Here is a 19,484-nt window from a genome sequence, read left to right as displayed (position 1 = left end):
TCCAATTTAAGCCGTAAGTCAAGACCACCTTTCAGTTTGAACTCTTAGTACATTCTTGCTCATCAGGGAAACTCTCCTAGGACTATGCCTAGGACCACTCATGTGATGCCCTGGGACCTGGGCCTAATTTTCCTCCTGCTATCACATTTGGAACTGAGCCTTCATTTACCCACTCATCAATTCTCTCAACTATCTGTCCATCCATCCATCCATCCATCCATCCATCCATCCACCTGTCCACCCATCAGATGGACATCCATTGAATCAATGCCATCCATTGATTGACTATCCAACGGACTTTCCCTGAGTACAAGATTCATCACTACCATATATTCTACCTCCTTAGGACTCTTTCTGGCTCCTCAGTTCCAAAGAATCCTGTTAAGACAGAAATACGCGAATGTGTTTTTCTTTTACAGGTAATGCTTGTGTATTTTAACAGTGACCTTCATGAAGGGAATGTGAAAGCTTTATGAAATATGGTGGAGGTTGAAGGCGTTTTTGGATGTAGAGGGTCTTTTCCAAACAAACCTCATATAGGACTTGGAGGGGCTAGTAATCTCCCATTTCCTACTCCCCAAAGGTCACACCCTTCTTTTGTTATTCAACACTGTTGAAAGGTATCCCAAAGATATTAGTGATGGTAGATATTAGATATTCCCAAAGATATTAGTGATACATAGGTTCTTTGTAGCTTTCCCTTAATAGATCTCAGCTTGGATGCTCTGCCTGGGGGTTGCCAGTGTTTAAAAATAGAGCTTGAGATAAGTGGATGTGGCAGGAGAAATCCTTGGGTTTTGATTATACTTTGGATTGTTAGATATTAAATGTGGAGAAATGAGGAAATTCAAGAACATAAATGTATGCTTGATCCCAGAAATGTTAGGAGTACATATCCCCATGCCTCCTTTTCCACACTTACTTTCTGTGCCTTGAATGGATCCTGGCTAAGCTGCAGGGAGACATCTGAGGTCCCTATTATCATGAAGCCCTGGGGGCCAGGACTTCCTAGTCATCCTTTCTCAATTTCTGGCAGGCTAAGTGAAATAAAAAGCCTGTTGGTTGATCTCAGCCTAGCAGAGAGCCTTGCCTGGAAAGAGCAGACTGTGGGTGAGGAAGACTGTGCGGCACATGAAGACAAATGAGATGCTTCTTGGGATCAAATTATGTGAAAGCTTTTGCAAATAGTTTTTCCTTTTCAGTTGGCAAATACAATTCCTGATATCAGTTACCTTTTTATTTTTTAGGTGGCAAAATATTTCTCTCCTCAAATTCTCCCTTCCCCTTTTATTCTATTACTCTAAACTCAGTATGTATTCTTTGACAGGTTTTGGAATGCCAGACATTTGCTATCTTTCAATATGATTGAGCCAAATTGAGTGCTATGATACACAATAAAGAATTCATTTATTTGTTTTCCCTCCCCCAAGTTTAGTAAAACAACTCAGATACTGATTTTCTTTAACTTGCAAAAAAAAGTTATTTCCCAGAGTTCAGAGACCTTTAGCGATCTGACGCCAGCTTCAGTGCAGACCCAGTTCATGTGTGCTCCTGCTTATAGTCAGCTGCTTGCCACGAGGCTGGCTCACTGTATAGTTATATTAATACATACAGTTTGAGTTTTCCCCCTACTATATTAAAGTTTAATAGGAATGGAAGAATAAATGAGAATTGCATAAGAAATTAAAAGGTGATAGTAAATTCTCCTGGAGAAACCTTTATGGAGGGGATCATGTTATTGACTGTGGCCGATTGTAGCTCTTTCAGTAATTCAGTGATATATCTCAGAAACATGTGGTATGTTTGAGTGGACAGGTCAATCAATCTTTTGGACTCAGTAATGAATTTTTCATAGTAATCAGAGAGTTGGTCTGAAAAATCCTGTAGTTTATATCTGAACTGCTGGTGGTAATCAGAAATGATTTCCTTCATTGCAGTGGCCTGGCTTTTAATTATTTCCTGAGCACTGGTAGAAAGCTCTGCAATCTTCTCTTTCCCTTTTCCATCTGCATCAGTAAGGATGCTAAGGTATTCCTGGATATCTTTCTGCACAAACTGCTCAACTTGATTTGAGAGTTGGGAAATCAAACCAGCAGTACTGATAGTGTATTTGGAATGGAAGTCCATAAGGACATCCACTAGGTTCTTGATCAAGCTGATGATCTTTTCTTCAAGTTCATAATACCTTGATGTCCAGCTGACCACAGTTGGATCAACATATTCTTTGTGAAGATCCTTTATGAGCTGATGGAGCTGTTGTAACTGTTGAGAAGCTTCCTGGAGTTGGTTTTGGACAAGTTCATTAAACTTGTCAAAGTTAATTTTCAGGAATGTAAAAGCAGTTGGAATATATTTTTTGAAGATTCTATTGATCACGTGTTGAATATCATTAATGAGATAAGTAAATTTCTTTCCCTTTAAGCGTTGAATTTCTTCTTCTATCTCTTGGAAAGCTCTTTCTAAATATCTCTGAAGATGACTTAGCATCTCTGTAGTCTTGATAGACTGAAGGTTATTAAGTGCATCCTGGATCTTTTGTGATAAAGATTTCAACAGGTTCCCAAACTCCAAGACAACATCTCTTAGTTTATAGCTCTCTGAATTAAAAGGAAATTTAATCTCTACATCCTTGATTAGCTCAGATTTCTCCATCAGGTCTTGGAAATAGGAAAACAGTATTTCTAACCCACTATGGATTTTTGAATATACCTGTGACAGCACCTGCCCTACTTCCCTCATGACCATAGTGAAGAGTTCATCTCTAGAGTATGTCCCGGCTTTTCCTGGGAGCTGGAATCTGGTGAACTTTAGGAAGTCAATCAATGAGTCAACCTGATGACTGACTATGTCTTTGTATTCCTGAGTAACTCCCATTAATCTGTCAAACACCTTATTCTGGAGTCCCTGGAAATCAGCTTGGCCCTCCTGAGCCAACAGTTCACGGTACAGATCCTGGGCCTTGTCCTTCCACTGCTGGTAGGTTCTAGTGGTGGCCCTGGCTACCCTCTGGAGCCCCATATCCACCTCATCAGTCTGCCTTATGGTGCTTTGATAGGCCCACTCAGCACTGTTCTGCAGACTTCTTCTCAATTTTAAAGAAGCATCTCTCAGATTGAGTCCTGTGTACTCATGGTGATACTTGTTGGCATAGTCATAAAGGACCCCGGTGGCCTTGGGCACATTGTCTTTGAGAGAGCTTAGTAGTTCAGACACTGCTTCTTCTTCCCAGCTGACTTTGATCTGACTTTTATCATCAGATTCCTGGTACCTCCACTCAGTTTTGAATATGTTGAGTTTTTTATCCAGAGAGGACTAAAACCAGAAAAAAAAAGGATGATAAGAAGATGTTTTCAATTATCCTGATTACATAATATACTATAGTGAAACTTCATTAGCAGTTAAAAGTAAAGATCAGAGGATCTTTCATATTCTGAAGGGGGTTTATCTTTAATATGTCAGTTCATGTGTTTGTCTTATGGTTAAACAAGTTCACTGCTGTTAATTCCTCTTTATCATATGCCTCAAAAAGAATAAAATTATGAATGGCATTTACATAGTAACACTTAACATTAAGGCTTTCTTAGAACTCAAGATTATAAAAGGAGGAGGAGGGAGGGGAGGAAAAGGAGGAAAAGGGAAAGGAGGAGGAGGGGAAGGGGGAAGAGGAGGAAAAAGTGGAGAAAGAGACAGGAGAAGTAGAAAAAAGGAAAAATCCCAGAGCTCATCTAGCAGAGCCCTAGAATACCAGTATCAGGAGCCATTCATTCTCCAAACTTATGACAAACTTTAGCAGTAGAACCTGATTGCTTCTTCTTTACTAATAGCATCTTTGATTTGGCCCAGCAGAGCTTGTAGAGTATATCAGAGAAATTTGGCATATCTCAACTAACACTTCTATTGTGGGGAAGAATTCTGAAGCCTCAAATACTTTGGAAACCACTATTTGAAAAATGTATTCAGCACATGGCAGACTTTGCTCATGATTTAGGTGATGAGACATAACCTCATCTTTCTTTTTTTTTTTTAATTTAATGTTTATTTATTTTTGAGAGAGAGAGACACACACACAATGCGAGCAGGAGAGGGGCAGAGAGAGGGAGACACAGAATCTGAAGTAGGCTTCAGGCCTGCTGTCAGCACAGAGCCTGATGTGAGACTCAAACTCACTAACCACAAGATCGTGACTTAAGCCAAAGTTGGATGCTTAACTGACAGAGCTCCATAACCTCATCTTTATAAATTTGCCAAAAACTAATAAAATAATTGTGGAAATAGGATTGTGTGTGCATCTAATTATAATCAATAAAATCATTGTAATACATTCTGGAGAATAGTTTCTCAGAGAAAAAGTTGAACCTGCTCATTGCTTGGTTTCATCTACTTTGGGAAAGCCTGGAGAGGCTTTCTGATCTGCCCAAATTCTCTACTCACTCTTGGGGTGAGTAATCCATTAGATGGGACTCACCTGAGGGCGGTAGTACAAGTTCCATTTTAAGGTATTGTTATTGCCTTCCAAGTCCAAGGCCACAGTGCCTATGGCTGGGGAGGACACTGAGGAGGAGAGGCTATTCTTATTTAGTTGGTAGTGCAGATGGACATCAGTGAATGCTGGGCTGGTGATGTCGAGACGAATGTCTTCTTTCCAGTCCCTGAAAGGAGAAAAGCAGATGCGCCATCATGAAAGGGGTATGGACATGGAAAAAATCAGAATGATTTGAAAAGGCATGAGATTTCCACAAAAGTTCCATACCAAAGTCCTCGATATTTGTTATCTTCTTTATATTCCACACTGATGTCATGGTGTGCGAATGTTCCCTTTGTCCTATAGAATAACACGCCATCTTCAATTTTGTGTGTTCCCACAACTGTAGAGGAGAGATGTTATATTTCGTTAGATTAGTAACCGCAGGACATAAGTATTTTCATTGTAAAAGCCAGGAGAATTCTATCTTAACTATATGCTTTACATATTTGAAACATGCAGCCCACATTTAAGAAAAAAATAGAAGGAGATATTATTGGTCCTAAAAAATCATCATAGAAAAAAATATACTTTCTTTGAATCTATTCCCCTTGAATGCCAGTAGGTTTTCTACAGGGTGGTTTTTACGTGTGGGGTATGTATCTTTCTCTCTTTTTAAAATTTTGCTATGGAGAATAATTGTGCTTCCGGTCATATATAATATGTTCTTATTTATTCACAACTCTCATTGCAAATATATAGCATCTAGAAGAGGATTCAGGACATTTTCTTACCATTTAGATCATATTCCAGGAACTGAATGGTTGAACTGCACGTGGAATTCAGGAATGTTTCAACGTATTCTACTTTGTTTTTCAAACCAGTGCTCCAAGTAGCATTATACAGGGGAGAGACCACTCCAAAATGTGCAGTCAGTGCTCCAAAGGAGGGTATGAAAATTCCAGCAGGTACAGAGAACTTGATGGAAGGAATCTCAATAGTCTGCTCAGGCATGGTAATAGCTGGCAACTCAAAGTCTGCAATCTTGCTGGCCACCTCATTTAGATACTCAACAGCACTGCCAACTGAAATACTTTTTGGAAGGATGAATTGGGACACAGTTAACTGAGATGCAGGTATAGTTATTTCAAAAAAGGGAACTGAGGCATCTTCTGGTTCAGAATATTTTGTTAACACATCAACTTTGGGGAATTTCACTTTGGGTAATGTTGGTATACTGAGGGCAAATGGCAAAGTGCTTAGCTTCTTGTAGATTTTTATTTCACTGAAATCAAATGTGTAGGATGGAACCTGAAGATCAGTAAATGGGACTTGGAATGTAGGTATGACAAGACCTGAACTTAGGCCATTTAATTTCAGTCTGGGAACAATGAATTTATCAGCCAATTCTTGCACAGGGACAGAGAAATAATAGCCATTGGGGTTTTTGGTGTACACGAGAGAAGTTGAAGCATGAAGATACTGTTTTCTATCAATGCTGGTGGTTACATTTAGCTTTAGGAGGTCCCATAAGCTCTTGTCATAAACTGGTAGGGCAATGTCTTTGAGGAACCACAGAGACACTTTTAAGGAACTTGCAATGTCAAGGCGTGCTTCTTCTTGGTCATTGGAAAGGTGTACATTGTTCTGGAAAAACCCAGAATGAACCTGGACGTCACTTTTCCAGCTGACCTTCTGATGCTCAGAGTTAGCATTTAGGGACACATCCTGGCCAAAGTAATTGATATCAAGGAGGGAATTGGGCTGACTTGCACGGACCTGAACAAGGGCTGACATTTTCCATGGGGAGAGTTCCAGGGTGGCTTTGCCTGTATGCTCTCCAGATGTTAAAAAGAAGCCCTCTAGCTGTAAATGGTTTTTTGTATTGTGTTCCCAGATGGCATAGATGCGTCGGATAGTGGCTTCTCCAGCAAAATTTTCTTTTACTTCAAGGTTCCAGATACCATCGACTTTGGAAGCCCCTTGCAGCTTCACTAAAGACCTAGTACTCTTGGAATTCAAATAAGTGCTGGCCTCACTGGCAATAGTTCCCGAATATTCCCGTGAAAGGACTGAACCCTTGATATCTCCTTTGGTAGATGACTCAACAGAAAAGTAAGAGGTAAGGCTTTCTAAAATGAGCTTGTGGTCAACTGCCCCAGTAGCAGTAGAGTAAAGTTTGGGAGAATTGAAATCATATGTTAACTCAAGGGATGAAGAGATAGTAGGCTTTGACTTGGTATTTCCATTAAGTTCTTGTTTGAAATTCATTTTCAAAATGGGAATTTGGACTTTTGCAGATGTTGTCACTGATGCTTCCATGCTTTTCTTGGTCAGACTAATAGTACTGTCATGATTGCCTTCCATGAATTTATTACTCAGAGACAAAGCTGTGGCTAGCTTTAAGCCTCTTTTCCTTGTCAAACTTGAGGTGCCCTCTAATTTGTACTCCAGTGTGTCAGTGATGGAAGAAGAGGAAGTAACAAAATGAGCAACAATATCTGACTGGTTATAAAGTCCAGCATTGGCATTCAGTGTGATGACACTTGACTTAAAGGAAAAGTCATAGGTAATATTGCCCATGGCTGGAATTAAAATATTGTTTGGGGTACTCACTGCCTGGAAATCTTTTACATAAAAAGGGATTGGGATGGAATGCTTGTCTTTGTTTTTCTTATACTGAGCCTTTACACTTAAATCAAACGATTGCTTTGTTGTCTTCAAGAATTCCTTCAAGCCTGTTTTTTCCCATAAGGAGAAATCTTTCACCTGAGGAGTTGTGAGCACTGTGTAAGGTAGAGTCATTTCAGGAATTGTTAGAGGAATGTTCAGAAAATCCAGATTGGCTTCTCCATTTATTCCTACGTGGGCCTCAATGCTGTTCTCATTGTTTCCAGCAGAGAAGTTTTGATGGTACTTATACTGATTGAACCTGGCACTTGCTTGCCAGCTTGCTTGCTGGGCACTAGGACTCAAAAACAGTGCATAATTATTTAGGAAGTCTACCTTCCCTATCAATTTTAATGGAAAACTAACTTTCAAATTCCCTTCATTGTTTGTGGATGCAGTAATCTCAAATGGCTGTGCTGTAAAGAAAAGAGAATTTTTCAAAGTTCCAATAACTTTTCCATTTAAATGAGCGTCATGGTTACCAGTTATCTCTGCCTTCCTTTCTCCAAGCAATGCTGTGCCTTTAGCAGCTAGAACACTGCGGCCCACATACTGGGATTCAACCTGTGACTGGATTTCAAATTTAGAAAAGTCGAGGAAGCCAGATTCATAAACCAAGTTTTGGCTTAGTCTTAGATGCTTGCTACTGATCTTATTAGACAATCCAAAGGATGTGATGGGTCCTTCCACAGTAAAGCTAACTTGTGATTCATGTGCTCCTTCATCTGAGAATGTCTGGTGGGCCCATTTCCATGACCCTATTCCAGAAGAATTCCATGCTACGTGTCCAGCTTCCAACAGGGTTTTGATTTCATTACGCAGCTCAGCCTGGCTGGAGAAGTCCAATTTGGGGATGTTCAATTTGTGGAAGTACTTTGTGTTGCTGTCCAAAGTAAGCTGATTGTTTATCCTGACAAGCACACCATTACTAAATTCCAGCATATTTTTTTCTGTGTGTAAACCCGCCACTGTATTTGATTTTCCCTCAACAGCATTTCCAAAAAACAGCACTTCACTCTCATGCTCTGTTTTTATGTACTTGCTGGAGAACCTCATGGATTGCTTCATAACCAGTGGATTAATATTAGAGTCTGAAAGCTGTCCATTGGCTTGAAAATCAAAATTGAGAACTTCTAATTTGGACTCTCCTTTGGCAGTGATGGAAGCTGCGATCTCCACCTTGTTCCCTGAAGTAGTTGCATTCTGAATGTTGGCATTTGCATCTAATATGAAAAGGGGAGATTGGATTTTCAAAATGCCATGCAGCTTGCCAAAAGAAGGGACTTCAACTGTGTGTGACAAGTGGGGAAGCTGAAATTCTGGTATGTGAAGGTCAGGAATTTGATAATTTTTTAAATCAAGATTTGGGATTATGAATTCTGGAATTGCAATTTCTGGAAAATAGAAGTCTGGCACAGTGATTCCAGCAAGAATGGTGTCCAACCCCTTCAGGTCCCTCAGGTATATTTCCGGAACTGGCCACTGCAGCTCACTGGACAGCATTTGGTCAATGGTTCTGATGATCTTAACTTTTATTTCTACCAAGTCAATAGTAAGAGAAGGAACATGGAATGTATTAAGGACAGTAAACTCTGGTGTGGCAAACCTGGATGGGATTTTTATATCTTTCAAACTTTTGAAGTTGATCTGAACTGATGGAATCTTCAAATCTGTCAGGGGGACTATGATGTCAGGAGTCTGATATGTAGCTTCCTGAAGAGCACGGAGACTGACCTCAAAGGCAGGGATGGTCCCAAAGATGGTCTGGATTTCAGGAATAGTGAACCCTCGTTCTACCAATGCTTTCAGGTTTCCAGCCCAGTCTTGGAGAGAATACTGTTCTGCAAAGTCAGTAAGGTTCTTAGCAGCGAGACTCCACCAATCAGAAATATAAGTGACAAGTGTGCTGTAAACCTGGCCAACCAGGGACAGGTATCGCTGAACTTCCTGCTGAATGTCCATTTGATACACTCTGTCTCGTATATCTTCCAGAGTCTCTTGGAATTTGGCTTTCATGGAAGTTAAAAATACTGCACTTAAAGCCTCCTGTAACCAATCAAAGAATAAGGTTATTTGGATGTCCTTTGTGTTTTCCAGATGGACTGAGACCATGGCCTTGATGTCCTCCACAAACAGTGTTAGTGCTATAGCTTTCTCTGAAAGTGCCAGGGCCTGGATTTCACCATTGATTCTCTGAGTCACTTCGCGGATTTTGTTATTGGTTTCATCTACAAACTGGTGATAATCAAATGACCTTAATTTCTTTATCAACATGTCAAGGAATCTGTTTACTTCTTCAATGATTTTTTTAAAAGACAGTGCTTTAAGTTGCTTGATAGCATCATCAATAAGCCTAACCAATTTCTCAAAGTGATCTTTTATGTTAACTTGTTGTAAGACATTACTTAGCTTCTCAACAGTCTCCTTCAACTGATATTTATGGGCCAACTGTACTGATGTATCCATTAAAACCTGGATGTGTTGGTCTATTTTATACATCTTAATTAACTTATGGACCTTGGCTCCAAAAGCACTGATTTTGTCAACTACTACAAAATCTTCCATGAGATGGATAACATAGTATTTGATGTGCTCAATAATTTCTTTTACTCTTTGAAATGGAATTGTAGTTCTCAACTTATATAAAAGAACTCTAACATCCATAGCCTCAACCTGTTGTTTTAACTGTTCAGCAAGGTGCCGCATGTCTACATTCTGAATCTGTGTCTTGAGCTGTTGCAATTTTTCTTGCATCTGGATTCTGATTTGATACCTAGTATCCGCATTTTGAATCCAAGATGCAGGACTACTTCCAATTCTGTTAAAATCAATCTTTTCAATAAACAAATATACATCATGGATTGTTTTTACTAAATTTTCATGGATACGGTAATGTTCATCAAGAGTTTTTAATTTTTCAATGATTTGATCAATAATCTCAGCAATAGCTATTTTAAAATCATGTAAATCATAATTATCTTTAATATACTGATCAAATTGTATCACATATGTTTGTAGTTGAGATAGTTTTTCATTGAGGTTGATTTTGGTATTGTTCAATGCAATTTGTAGATCATTTTCTGTCATTCTGTAATTTTTTGTGAAAGCACTTAGTTTTTCCTTGGCACTCGCAACTTGACTCTCCCAATTGAATGCATTCAGATAATCATTAACTTGCTGTGGGAGGTTGTCCAAGGCTTCTCTGTATTTCGTCATAAATTGATCAATATTGATGACTTTCAATTCTCTCTGTATGGTTTCCAGTGCCATTATAATGACCATTCGTTTCTTCTCAAAATATTCTGGCAAGATTTTAAAGAATGGGAGGTTGATGGTGTGAACATCTTGATTCTTATCATATTTTACAAAAGCAACAACAGTGAATTCCTGAGGCTGGTCAATAGCATCCCTCATCCCTAAAGCATCGATTATGTTGGTGGGTTCACTGAGGAAAAACGGCACTTGAATTGAGAAGTCTAGCATGGCAAAGTCAGCCAGGGCTTGTCCTCTAAGCTCCACACCAACTTTGTCTTTCGTATTGAAAGCATCGAAGTCCTGGCTGTATTCATTTTTGTTCAGCTGGGTCTTGAGTTTCCAGGTGGCTGTCTGCTCAGCCGGAGTGAGCAGGGCACTGACTTTGTGATCAAGAGAAGCACTGATGCTGCTCTTCAATGGAAGATGGTGATTTGTGGATCCTTTGTAATCATGAGAGACAGTAAGGGCCAGAGGTTCTGCTTTCAACAGGAATTTGCTATACAGCTGACCAGTATGCTCTCCCCAGAAACTCAGTTTTCCATTGCCATTTGTATGTGCGTCGATGGTCATTGTAAATGGCGCCATTGCAGAGTGAAAAACGTTGCTGAAATGGAGTGAGTCAGAATTGTAGTTTGTACTGATGTCAATGGCTGAAGCCAGCCCAGCGATGTTTGTGTTGAGCCGATGGCTGAACTCTGTACCCTGCACCTTAGCTACGGTGTCTGTCTTATAACTTGCGGATAAGTCAGCATAAGAAATGGTGTAGATGTGTTTTATTTCATTATTTTGGTAGACTCCTTTTATGTTCCCACCCACATTCAGCTTCAGGGGCTCTAGTCGTAATTTCCCACTGTTGGTTAGATCCAGAGCACTGAATTTCAGGTCATTGTTTAAAGTAGTTACAAGAGAATAGGGCTGTAGCTGTAAGTTAAAATTTTGCTTATAAAACTTGTCAGAGCTATAAATGTTGTCAAGTTTTGAAGAGAAGTCCAGTGACAACCCTGCGATGTTCAGGTTGTTCGTGTGGTCAAGCTTCATTTCAGCATAAGAGCCCATCATGTCATTTGAAAGCTTAAGTCCCTCCTGGCTGATTTTGAAGTTAAAGATATTTTTGCTGTCAAGACCCAAAATCATGGCCTGATAAACACTTCCCAAGGACACCTCTGTGAGGGCAGCTTTTCCATCTAGGCTGAATTTTGCATTGTGTTCCCTGAAGCGGCCATTCGTTGTTAGTCTCACAGATGCTCCAGAGGGGCCAAGTGCCGCATTCAGCTCATTCTCCAGCACCAGTGGACTATACCTCAAGTTACTCGTTGCACTGGTAGACATTCCATCTCGGGTAATCCTTAGTGTTGCTTTGTGAACACCACTATTACTTTTGTCAGTGCCCAAAATATCAGCATTTAATTCAAGGCCATGGGAATTGAGTGTTCCAGAAAGTAGGGTGAAGAATCTCAATGACTTGTAATCAGCCTGATACTCAGAACGTAGCAATGCATTTTGCTCAGAGAAGGTGAGATCTATTTTGTTAGAAGTGGCAAAGTCCTCGTACTTCCCATCTGTGTCAGATTTCACAGTCAGCTCATAGTTCTCATATTTTAGGGAAGCAGTATTTTTAATGATGCCACCTTGCAGATTCGAAGTGGAGGTTAAGGAGACAATTCCATCCTCATATCTTCCTGTTATCTGGTTGGTGCCCTGGAGGTAGGAGGAGTTAAACCTCAGGTTGGACTCTCCACTTAACTGGCCAGTGGTAGAATCCTTCTGATAAGATAGATCATATGTGCCTTTGGCATGGAATGAAGAGACTCTGAGCTGCCCATCAATCTTGACTTCCTTGACATACAAATGATGTTTCCTTTTTGAGTCCACATGTACTGAAGCAGACATCTGAGGACCCCAGGCACTAGAAGCGTAAAATGTTAGCAAGCTTTTTGAGACTGGATTGTTTCTAATTTTTTCTGTGTGGCTGAATACCATCTTTGAATCCAGAAATTTGTGGTGTAGAGACCCATCATATGACAATGTGAATGTATTCTTGTGGTCATATGTTGTTTCTCCAGATCCTGACATAAAAATTAAAACACATTAGTTACATTAAGTAATAAAATTTCCAGAGCAATTTCTATGTTCAGAGTCTTTCAATAATAAAGTCCCCCTCCCCCCAACCAAAATAAATAAACTTCCACTGATCTGGGTTAGTTGGACAAGTCTCCTCCATTGATAACACAAGCATAAAATCTGAAAGCAAAAGACTTCCCTGACCACCGCAGATCTTGTTGGGTTCCCTTATCAAGGGCTTCTCTTTGCCTTATACTTATCCACTATACCCTATCATGGCACCTCCTACGTTGAATTTTCATTGCCAGGTTAGCTATCTGCTTTCTCTGTTACTGCCCTAGTAGGATACTTGGTACATATTATATGCTTAATAAATACTTCTATTAGATGAATGAATAAATAGGCTCCCAAGTAGCAAGGAAAACATCTGTAAGAAAGCCCAAGTCTTTTCCTTCCCAGAGGAGGCTATCCCACCAGAGCCTGTGATGAATTAGCCCGACCACGGCTCACCTTGCACACTGTAGGAAAGCAAGTCAACCACAGAGTCAGCCTTCATGTAGTACTGAGTCTGAAGCCTCAAATGGTTGGTGCTGGTGTTGCCGCCAGTGTAGGAGGCGGACCAGTTGTACAAATTGCTGTAGATACTCGTAGAGAGGTCTAGAACACCCAAGAGAGGTACTCGCAGTTGATACGACTTGGGAATGGTAAAAGTGGGGACTTGGAATTCCTGAGATGGCAGGTAGAATTCCACCGACTTGAAGTTGATGGCTGGTGTCCGAATAGCCTCTAACATCTTTAGATCCTTGGAGGATTTGCCACCAAAAGGCAAAGGAATCTCGATTTTCACACTATTCTTGTTCAATGTGTATTTGACCCGGCCATCACTGAAATGAACAATAAGGACAATGTCTGCAACAGTCAGGCATCAAGAATTCAAAGTTCTCTGCCATCTGACCTTCCAAGCAATGGTGTATGTGCCCCATTCCCAATCCCATACCGTACTTTTCTTCCTGCTACTCCCTGTGCCCAGAATCGTGCCTTTAACCTCTCTGCTCATCAAACACTCAAATCCATTCAAATTCCTTCCAAGAGTCAGTCCTTTACATCAGTATCAAAGAACATGCCACAATTCTGCCTACATAGCTAGTACGTATTTGTTCATTTGTCAGTGTCTACATGGTGTCTTCTGGGAGGAAGGATGATACCTTAACTGGTTTTTATCTTCTCACTGCACCTCTTCTAGTATCTTACACACATGTGACGCTTGATACTTCATATTTGCTAAACTGAAATGAGGCAGCTGGATATGTGGAAGGTGCAGGTGTGGAAAGCAGTGATAGGGGGTTACAGTTTTAGCTTCCACTGAGTGGTGATGACACATCTGTGTTTTTGACTCCCTGAGTCACAGGGATGTTATCTGTGTCGTGAGGCTAACAGTACCCTTTCTGCTGACCTCACAGAGCTGCAACAAGATACCTAAAAGCACTTTGTAATATTCTCAATACTATGCTTCTACATATGTATATGTACTATGTATTATGCATATGCATATGTACTCTGCTCCTGGACTATTATAAGTTATCGTAAAGGACAAGAGCAGAATTTAAATGTTGTAAGCAATGAACTGTTGATAGCATGACTCCAACAGGGACTAGCACTGCCTATCTGGGACCCCAATCCTCAGTGGGAGGATGCTTAATAAGCCTTGTCCATTTCTAAGGTCACACGGGCCTATCTTCTGTACAGCACAAAGAAGACTGTTGGTCAGAAATACTAGCAGTGAAAGAAGAGAGTCCTGGGTCATCTGAAGCTGACAATTTTTCCTCTTATCTTTAGTAGACTTTGGTAGACTTCAGCTGTTTTACACTTACTTGGCCTATTTCATTTTGCTGCTCAGCCATAGATTATGGAAATGCCCACGTGACACAGATCACTTCTTACCTTTTTTTTTCATTTTTAAAGTGTTTTTATTTATTTTGAGAGAGACAGAGAGAGAGAGACAGAGAGACAGAGAGGGAGAGAGACAGAGAGAGAACAAGCAGGAGGGCCAGAGAGAGAGGGAGAGAGAGAGAATCCCAAGCAGGTTCTGCACTGACAGCATGGAGCCCGATACGGGGCTCAAACTCATGAACCATAAGATAATGACCTGAGCTAAAACCAAGAGTTGGACGCTTAACTGAGCCACCCAGGCACCCCCAGATCACTTGTTTTCTTAACCCTGAAGATCATACAGAGAATGGTCAATCTAGAAAAGACTACAGTGTTTTTAGTTCCTGCTCTGTTTTTTTTTGTTGTTGTTGTTTTCGTTTTTTTGTTTTTGTGGTTTTTTTTTTTTACTGTCATGAAATAAAGCAAAGCATCCCACGTATTTTTGGAAATAGAGAAGTGGACAAAGCAGTTTGGAACTGACTTCCCCACAAGGATGGGGCTATATTGCGAAAGTGAATATCCCCTCGGGACACTGCCTTCCTGCAATGCTCCAGGGCTGTTCTGACCCTCAAGAGCTCCACAGCCATCCTGAAGTCAGCAATTTCTCTAGCCACTCTCAAATCCCCACAACCAATTATGAGCATACCTTGATCCGGAACAAAGGGAGTTCACTTACAACGGAGGAAAATTAGATGGCTTTCAAATCCAGGTTGCAGCGAATAAAACCTCTTTGGGTGAATATACCAGAACCCCCCAGTTACTTCCTTAGGTTCTTTCCGATTGGATTGGTGTTCACATTCAGATCCCATGTTCAATAATGCAAAAATGCCACAGTGCTTATGCTACAGTTATTAACTCCTTAAGATGCTTAAATTATTTCCCTTAAAAATGTAAATTTATAAACAGTCTAAGTTACGCTAAGTGAACTCTTTCATTTACTTTTCATGGTTCAAGAATTTTTTTTTTTTTTTTTTTTTACCTTTTCAAGAAGAGGTTTTCTGGGATGTGGAAGTTTGGCAATCCCATTTTCTGGAGGTACAATTCTTTTAGGCCACTGAGGTGATCTTGCAAGTTCTGGGCATAAGGAAGACTCCCAGATGCCTTCTGAAGCCATGTATTTGTTGCCTATGAAACAATAGAAGTTTTTAGAGCAATGGGTATGGGTGGATGGGCCTCCAAGTACAATTAACATTAGGTGATAATCCATATTTGACACATCAATCATTAAGCAGGATGATGCACTGAAGGTGAAAAGCAAATCACAGAAAATTGTGAATTTTGGCTGTTAGTCATTGATCTCTTCCTGTATTTTATAAAAAGAATATATAACATAGTCAAACTCCTAGCCAGGGTCCTAAAGCTTCCTTTGATATTATACACATAGTAAACTCTTCTGCCTAGTACTATTCATTAGGGATTTATCACACACAGCCTGGTGTAACTGGGTAACTAAACACCCGTGAGTGTTTCTTCGCTCCTCAGGAATTCTCTGGGGTAGGAAGCATACCTTATCCATCTCTGGATACCCTCTTTCACCTAACTAGGGTTGAGTATGTAATTAGTCCTTATAACCATGTATTTATTGACTGACTGATTTGTACTTACAACTATTAATTTGGAACCCATGTGCCGGAAAGTCATGTCTGTTTGAGGAACTCTGTGATCCAAGAGACTATTGGCATACATGTGCAAGCTTTTAGGATAATCAGAGAGATCCAGGGGGAAGTTAGAAGCTGCTTTTTTGGTATCCACGTTGGTGCCTGTGTTCCATTCAAATTCAATCTTCTCTTCATCTGAAAATGCACATATGAAACAGTTGTCAGTGGTACTAGGTCAGCCCCTAACCCATGTCCAGGTGCTCTCTGGAAGTACCCATGGGGTGAGGAAGGACATACCATAACGCCATGCCAGCTTCTTGGAAATTGTTGAGCCATAAGCTGTAGCAGACGAGTCCATTTGGAAGAGTAGTTTTGTGGGAGACCACTGGGTGAGGATTTCACTTCTGGCTTCTGCTTGCAGACGGGGTATGGAAATAACACCTTTGATTTTGCCTTCTTCATTTCTGTCGTAGCTATTGGGAAAAAAAAATCATTTGATGTCAATGACTACCCATGCCAAAGAGACACACGGGATCAAACAGAAGAACCATTGGTGGTGATAAAAAGGAGATACATGAATGCCCCCCTCCCCCAAATAAACTCATTAACTTCTGAGGCCAACTTCAGCACAAATTCAGGACTTTCCAGGAAGGTAAGGGGGAAAGACAAGGTTTTCAAAACCTGTGTGAATCCTGCTGTACCATTTACTAGCTCTGTTGCTTTGGCCATATTATTTAACTCCTCTGCGCACCATTTTCTTATCTATTAAACAGGGAAACTCAGACCTATGTTGCAGTTTATTATGAGAACTGAGATAATTCCTTTAGCACAGTGTCTGATGAATAGTAAATGCCCAATGAATGGTAGGAAGATCCAACTGGACATTGTACAGAGGGTCAGAATGCTGAGGGCTCTATCTGCCCCTTGGAGCACGCACTGGGGACACCCCAGGTTTGGTCAGTTTTAAACCTCAAAAGGAAGAAAGGAAAGAACCAAGACTTCAAATCAGGTCACCCTGAGCCTTCATACCTTATGTGGCCGGTAAGAGTGACCTCAGTGATTTTCTTGTTCTGGATGTCCAAAGTGAGCTTGTAAGACTTTTTTTCCATAGCAGATTCATCACGAACTCTGAGGACTGTCCCAAGGTCAACATCAAAATCTGGAATTTGGATTTCACTAGACAAAGTCATACTCTGCCGGTTATATTTGAACATCATAGTAGCCTCAGACTGCTTCACACCTGAAAGGGTGTACAAGAGAATCAAGACATGTGCATTCAGAAGCTATGTTTAGGAAGGAAGGGGAGGAAGAGGCAGAGAAACACTAAGCATTCAGTGTGCTTCAATGAGGACACAGTTCAGGATTTTACGGGTGTTCGTGCATTTGTTCAGTCTGCAAATATTTATTGATTGCCTGTCACATGCTTGGCACTGCCCTTGGCACTGGGGAGACCTTGCCCTCATGGAGCTTACATTCTGGTGGGGGGTGTCCAGACAGTCAGGAAGCACATTATTTATGGCAGATGGTGATATGTGGCAATAAGGTGATATGTGGGCAGAGACCAGAATGAAGAGAAGGGCTGAGCTATGCCATGTTCTGGAGGGACCTGGAATGCAAAGGCCCTGCCTGACATGGGAGACACTTGGTGTGGTCAGAGAACAACAAAGGCTCGAGTCCTTCTGAGTCAGCAGACATGACATCTCTGTGTGACCCTCCGCCTGTGTCTTCCTGGCTCCTTGCCACCCCTGCCCCGCCGCCTTCTCTCCCAGACTTCTTCCTTTGTCACGAGATTCCTAGGTTTTCTTTAACTCCCAGGTGTGTTCTTTTTACATTTCTGTAACATTGTTACATGACATGTTTTTCAGCATGCACCCCCCTCCTGTGGGTTTTGTTTTTCTCACTTGATTTTGTGACATACCATTTCTACATTACAAAATCTTCCAAAGCAAACATTTAAGTTCGCCCCATCCCCTTAGACCTGCTCCTCCACCAGCCTTTTCTATCTCAGTAAATGGCAACCCCATTCTTCAGTTGCTTAGGCCAAAAAACTCAAGAGTCATCCCAACTCAGTTTTTTCTCTTACAGTCAATACCACATCAGCAAATCCTGAGAAGCCTGATCTTCACAATATGCCCAGAATCCAACTACTTCTTAGATCTCCTCTGCCACTGCTCTAATCCAACATCTCTGGCCTGGATTATTGCCAGAACCTAAATACTAGTTTCTCTGTCCCTGTTCCCCTAAAGTCTTTCCTCAATATAAACATGAATCAATTCATGCAAACTCTCTAGTGGCTTTGTATTTCACTCAGAGTAAAAGCCAATGTCCTTACCATGGCCTACAAGACCATCCCTGCCCTACCTCCCCCTTTCTCTGTGACCTCATCTTCTACCATTTTTCTCCCTGATCTCTCTGCTTCAGTCATACCAGCTTCCTTCCTTTTCCTCAAACATGGCAGCCACAACCTGCCTCAGGGCCTTTGCACTGGCTAACCCCCAGCCTGTAACACTCTTTCCATATGGCTTATCCCCTTACTTCCTTCAAATCTCTTTTTTATTCTCTTTCACCAGTGCTACTTTCCCTTGTCATTTCAAATGGCACCGTCTTCCCCCATCCTTCTTCCTCCCTGCCACTCCCAGACATTCCCTACACCCTTTTATGCTCTATTTTTTTCTCTAGCACCCATATGGCATTCTGAACATTTACTTGTTTGGCTTCTTGCCATAAACTGCATGAGGACAGAGACTTTATCACCGCTGTTTATTGTTCCAGCCTCAGCTTGTAGACAGGCCTGACACTTTTCAGGCATCAGTAGATATTTGTTAACTACATTAAAATTAAATAAGTTGTCCTTGTGAGTCCTGGACCTGAGGCTGAGGCAGAGATGTGGGAACCCTTTCTAGATACTCGCCTTCGGTCTGAGTTACAAACTTCAGGGTGTCCACCAAGATTCCACCCTCTCTCTGCAGTTCGTAGGTTGCGCTGGCAGAATACTGTTCTACTTCTCCAGTGGGCTTCAGTTCCAGAGCAAACCTAAAGGTGTCACAGCGTGTATGGTGCATGTTAGAGCTTTCAGCAATGAGATTAAGGACCCCCAAACAATTTAGCCTCTATTTCAACAAAAAAAAATTTTTCCTTAACATTGGCTCTTGTCCCTAACTAATGATGACCCTTCTGATCCCTTTCAGTCCCTCCAAAAGCCACGGTTAGGGAAGACCCCCAGGGTGTTTGGACAAACAGAGCCGGAGCTGGCCGGTTGTGTTAGCAAAGCTGAGGACAAGTAGAAGTGCCGAGAGTTGAAGGCAAGGAGCCCTTAAGCATGGCCAGGGCTTTGAACACACCAGTGGGCTCCAGGAAAAGTTGTGCTAACGTGTCTGGAGGCTCAGAAATATGGACATTGAATTAGGAGCAAATTGGAATCTGTGCTGTGATCCCATTATCTAATGCATAAGGGAGAAAAAGGGGACACCATCTACAAAGAGAGGCTTTTAAAGGAATATCTCTCACTG

At 41.1% G+C, this 19,484-nt stretch overlaps 1 protein-coding gene across 1 annotated transcript in view; it reads right to left on the bottom strand.

The window, feature by feature from the left end:
• Positions 1-1,383: 1,383 nt before the first annotated feature.
• APOB (apolipoprotein B) overlaps positions 1,384-19,484 on the bottom strand; it is a 38,516-nt gene continuing 20,415 nt past the window's right edge. The window contains exons 20-29 of the mRNA XM_043604452.1: positions 18,887-19,008; positions 17,005-17,215; positions 16,273-16,448; positions 15,983-16,170; positions 15,357-15,502; positions 12,959-13,332; positions 5,257-12,453; positions 4,751-4,865; positions 4,466-4,649; positions 1,384-3,312 (exon numbers count right to left, since the gene is read on the bottom strand). Of these exons, the coding sequence (XP_043460387.1) occupies positions 1,684-3,312; positions 4,466-4,649; positions 4,751-4,865; positions 5,257-12,453; positions 12,959-13,332; positions 15,357-15,502; positions 15,983-16,170; positions 16,273-16,448; positions 17,005-17,215; positions 18,887-19,008 (10,342 nt within the window). The 3' untranslated portion in view covers positions 1,384-1,683. The remainder of the gene's footprint in view (positions 3,313-4,465; positions 4,650-4,750; positions 4,866-5,256; positions 12,454-12,958; positions 13,333-15,356; positions 15,503-15,982; positions 16,171-16,272; positions 16,449-17,004; positions 17,216-18,886; positions 19,009-19,484) is intronic.

Source organism: Prionailurus bengalensis, chromosome A3 (genome assembly GCF_016509475.1).
Source record: "Prionailurus bengalensis isolate Pbe53 chromosome A3, Fcat_Pben_1.1_paternal_pri, whole genome shotgun sequence".
In the NCBI taxonomy this organism is placed as follows: Eukaryota; Metazoa; Chordata; class Mammalia; order Carnivora; family Felidae; genus Prionailurus; species Prionailurus bengalensis.
This window is presented reverse-complemented; position numbering and strand designations above follow the sequence as displayed.